Genomic DNA, 5,237 nt, shown 5'->3' on the forward strand with positions numbered 1-5,237 from the left:
TTTCTCTGTCTTCCTTTACTCCCAGACTTTCAAATAGCCCTTTTCCAGTTCTGTGGTGATATATTTATTTCATCTCAATTACTGTTTATCTTCAATTGCACAAAGTTGTTTGGATTATTTTATACGATTTAAGGTATCTAATTGGATGTGCAATATTTCTAAAGTTAAATTCACTTTCTCCTCTGGACAATCCATTTTAACATATTTTATATCAATGGATGGCTTCAACTCAGCTTCTCAAAGCATTTCCTTAGCTGAGGGAGCATCATTTGCATAAGTCTGGGCTTCATTTAATTCTATTAATTAAATTACAACCCCCAATACACTAGGTAGCTGGGACAGAGAGATTGATTTAATGTTTGACACACCATACGTTAGTAACACTTACAGTATCAGTCAGGGGAATGTGTCTCTTCTTTTCTTCAGTGTACAGTTTAATGAGAACTCAATCTTCTTTTTCCGGAGAGAAGTCCAAGAATTTTCCTTCAATACTGGCCATGAGTCAGCACCAGATCTGAGAGAGATGTCCAACAGTGTTATTCTATCTGCCCTGATGTATTGGCAGGGAAATGACATAATTATTTCCTTCCCTGGGAGACAGTTACTCATAAGCCCTTTTGCCATTTGCTGTGATCTGTCTTGACCCACATCCTTCCCTTAGTGACTGAACTTTCCAGCTCAGCCAGCATGTGATTCACCGCAGAACCAGCAACACAGCGGTCCTGCTAATACTTCTCCCTGGCCATGCCTCCAGGGAGATGTGGCAAGTTTTAGTACATAACGAATCATAAAACTGTCCTGCCACTTGGTAATAGAGCCACACAAACACCATAAGAAAACCTTGATACGATGCACAAAGCGAAATTTTAAGTTCATGTCTTGGTCCATCTGGGCCGATATAACAAAGTAACTAGACTAGGTAACTTATAAACAACAGAAATTTATTTCACACAGTTCTGAAGGCTTGCAAGTCCAAGATCAAGGCACTGGCAGATTAGCGTCTGGTGAGGACCCTCTTCCTCGCAGATGGAACATTCTAGCTCTGTCCTCACGTGGTGGAAGGACGACGAGCTCCTGCAGGTCCCTTTTAGAAGGGCACTAATCCCATTCATGAGGGGCCCGCCCTTTTGACCTAATCACCTCCTACAGGCCCCTTAACGCTATTGCATTAGGGACCAAGTTTCAACATATGAATTTTATGGGGACACAAACATTCAGACCACGGCAGTGCACACCGCTGTATTGTTAACCATAGACACTATGTTGTGTAGCAGACTTCTTGACCTTATTTATCTTGCATAACACAAACGTTATACCAATTGAATAACTCCCATTTCCTATCCTTTCAATCTGGTAACCACCAATTTATTTTCTGCTTCTGTGAGTTTGACTATTTCAGATACCTCATAGAAATGGAATTATACAGTATTTGTCTTTCTGCGACTGGTTAATTTTCTTAGCATATTGTCCTACAGATTCACCCACATTTTTAGAACTAGCAGGATTCCCACAGCCATTTTTAAGTGACTCCTTTCCTATTGACCTTGGGGTGCAGTTTCTTGTCTCATTAGCCCCACAGTGCATGGCTTGGGTACCCAATGCCTGCTCACTTCAGGAACCAGACAATGAATTCTAGAAACCTAGCACCTGCCTTATCCCAAATCCTTCTGAACCAAAAGCTGGTTATTTCTGGCAGTTAGGTACGTGACACACTTTAAATCTTCCTCTAAATTCCCACAGGAGTTTTTTCAATGAATGCCCATTTCTCTGACTGTACAACAAGGCCTTTGGCTACAAGTGAAGAGTCTTTGATCTGCTCTCATCTCTGTCCACTGTGCAGACGGATTTGGCTCTGTCTTCTTTGATCAAGCTTTTCTCGTCTGCAAGGTGTCTGGCTGCTGATTTCCAAACCGAAAGGTGACACGATCCAGAAATTCTCATCAGTGAACCAGACAACTTCCTTTGCTTCAGCTGGGAGTGATTCATGAGACACAGCACGCACGAGGGGGTTGCAGTAGTCCTCTGAGGCCTTTGTTAGTCCTACAAGCAGTGAAGCAACCTACTCTTGTATGCAGTGATCCCCTTCTGTGAACTTGCCCTCCTCTCAAAGTATGCTTTCCAATATCCTACCTCTAGTTTATGAGTGAACTTCTGCGGTACTCTCTGATCCTTATGCGATGTCTCTGACACCACCCAAGGCAAAGTTGGTATTCCTAGCTACAGAATGTTCTAATGCCCTTCTGTAGTGGGGCCGTTTTGATGAATTCTCAGTAACAGGCCATCAATTGTCTCTCAAATGGTTTATTAGGAACAGCTACCTTAGGCAGCTTTCGTGCTCAAAACATAAGAGAGCTTCACTGAACTATTTCATTTCTGCTGAGACTTCCAGTCTGTGTATTTTTCTGATTTCAGATACATCTAGTATTATCTGAGCAGTCAAGTCCTAAAGTCTTAGTAGACCATCCTGCCCCATCACCCTCTGAACATCCTCTAGCAATTGTTTCTGCTCAGAGCCCCTACTCAAATTCTGTTATCTTTCTGGTGATTTCGTGAATAGGGATTCTTTGACATAAACAAACAAACTTCTGCCAAAGCCAAAATAAGCTCCATTTGTTTCTAAGTCTCTTGCTCATTGGCAGACTCTGTAAGAGATAAGTTTTTTATGGTTTCAGGAATGTCTCTAGTTGGTCCAGTCCATGAAATACCCAGGTCTTTGATTTTTAGCTGGGTTTGTCAGCCTGCCTCTATTTGTCATGTGAGTCACTACAGTCTTTAAATCCTCTTGAATTCTTACTCAGAGGAGAAGTAATCATAATATTTCAATGTAATTTACTAACTTGATTCGAATGTTTATTAAGCCTAAGTTGCATCTCCTGAAATTATGGCCACGAGGTTGGCAAATTCAAACATACTTCCTTCCGGCAGTACGGCAAGTTTCTATTGAATTCTATTTCATCCAGGAGTGTGGAATTTTGACACATGCTTGGAAGAAGGTCCCTTTTTGAACATTCTCTGATAAAAACCTTGGGTGCTGAGTCTGTAAAGAACATCCCTGGTAGACAACACTTGACACATGTTGTCATAAATTGTTGCTGGGAGAATCTACCATGTCCTGTGTGACTCCAATGAAAGAGGGCTTGTGGGATCTTGTGCCTGGTTTCTTGCAGACTTCACTCCGTGTGCCTTTCCGTTGCTGTTTTGCGCTGTAGTAACTCTGACCTGTGAATGTACTACATTCTGGGTCCTGTGAGGCTTTCTGGTGAATCATCAAACCTGGGAGTAGCTGTGGGGACCTCCCTGTGACACACAAGCATTGACTGAGATGTCCACACTGAGACATATAGATTCTAAACAACTTACCGGTACATTCTATGTGAACAGAATTATGCTAAGTGAAATCAAGACAAGCAGGTTAGCCTTCTTTTAAGAACTCACAATATGGCGGCTGGTATCTGCATATGGAGGTGTACAAAAGGAATATTCAATTAACTGAATCAAAGCAGAGTAAGGCAAATCCAAGAAGCTTATTTCTATGGGAGTTTTGAAGCTGTGGACACCTCATCTTGTTCAGATGATCAGGAAAGCCAGAGGCATATAAATTAGCCTTAAAATAATAAGTGGGTCTTGACAGATTATGATACCTGAAGGCAGAGAGAAGAAGAGTTTTGGAAGATAAGGGAAATGTTGCAAATGGATAGAGGGTATGCCCAAAGAAGTGAAACATTGAGTGTATTAGGAAATAAAAAATAATAATAATTGTTACTTAAGGCATAAAGTGGCATTTGAGTACCTTATTTATAACTCGGTTCCATGCAACTGATGGATGATTAAAGAAGGCCCATTAAAATTCCATGACATTTTTAAGTGTCTCTCTTAAACTCACACACAGAACTTATGTTCTACTGGCTTCTAATTATGCTTCTCCTTTCTGCCTCTCCTTTGTCGAGGTCCATCATGAATGAGAAATGGGACTCGAACTCTTCAGAAAACGGGCTTCCCGTCTGGAGCGTCAATGACACAAAGCATCATCTGTACTCGGAAATTAATGTTACCTACGTGAACTACTATCTTCACCGGCCCCAAGTGGCAGCGATCTTCATTATTTCCTACTTACTGATCTTCTTCTTGTGCATAGTGGGAAACACCGTGGTTTGCTTTATTGTAACGAGGAACAAACATATGCACACGGTCACTAATCTCTTCATTTTAAACCTGGCCATCAGTGATTTACTAGTTGGCATATTCTGCATGCCTATAACACTGCTGGACAATATCATAGCAGGTACGTTGACCGGTGTGCAGGGCAAAGATGACATAAAAAGTGTCTAGCCATGGCAGCGTTGTTCATTCATTCATTTATTCATTCATAAATATTTATGGAGTTCCAGGATCTGCTCCAGGCACCTGCCCTCATGGGGTCCACATTCTGAAGGAGGAGGCAGAGAATGAACAAATAGGTATATGAGTCCAAGAATGAGAATAATTATGCAGAAAAGTGAAAGTGACAGAGATAGAGAGTGGAGGCTGTTATTTTCATAGAATGGGTCATCAGAGAATGAGATCGAGCACTTCTTACCTGAATCCTTTGCATTTGCTTGATGAAGTTCAGGGCGCATATAATATAGTAGAAATATTAATATTATTATAGACTATAAACTTCAAGGAACTGATAGATCTGGTTTCAATTGATGTGATGTTTTCAATCTAACATAAATAAAAATTTAGACCTTTCTGTGGTTATCTAGAGAGATTTATAATAGTTTTTGAGGGAAGATAAAACAATCCGAATGATTTTTTAAAAAATGGTAATTTACATGTGCAACATACATAAGCTGACACTGTAAGGGTTAGGGTACCACCCTACAGTACTTACGGGCCCACGGTACTTCTTTAGCACTGCCTTATATGTTCCAGAAGAGCAGGAAAAATATATCTCCAGCCCCCAGGACAATTTTGGTATACAGTACCAGCCTAATAAATATTGATTGGATTAATGAATGAGCAATATTCAAAATATTCATATTCCATATTTTTATAAGAAAAAATGAAACTATAGCAGCATACCAAATATTTTTAGAGCAGCATGAGCCATATTGTAGCCCTCAAACTTTCATAGCATTCAACATCACTTCCCTGAAAAATAGGAAAAATATATCTCCAGCCCCCAGGACAATTTTGGTACACAGTACCAGCCTAATAAATATTGATTGGATTAATGAATGAGCAATATTCAAAAT

The 5,237-nt window shown here is 40.3% G+C and overlaps 1 protein-coding gene across 1 annotated transcript in view; it reads left to right on the top strand.

The window, feature by feature from the left end:
• The first annotated feature begins 3,950 nt into the window (after positions 1 to 3,950).
• The window catches only part of NPFFR2 (neuropeptide FF receptor 2), a 12,036-nt gene continuing 10,749 nt past the window's right edge, over positions 3,951 to 5,237 (top strand). Inside the window, exon 1 of the mRNA XM_012659835.1 lies at positions 3,951 to 4,282. Within this exon, the coding sequence (XP_012515289.1) occupies positions 3,955 to 4,282 (328 nt within the window). The 5' untranslated portion in view covers positions 3,951 to 3,954. The remainder of the gene's footprint in view (positions 4,283 to 5,237) is intronic.

This window comes from Propithecus coquereli, unplaced genomic scaffold, assembly GCF_000956105.1.
Source record: "Propithecus coquereli isolate 6110/MARCELLA unplaced genomic scaffold, Pcoq_1.0 Scaffold64, whole genome shotgun sequence".
Taxonomy (NCBI): Eukaryota; Metazoa; Chordata; class Mammalia; order Primates; family Indriidae; genus Propithecus; species Propithecus coquereli.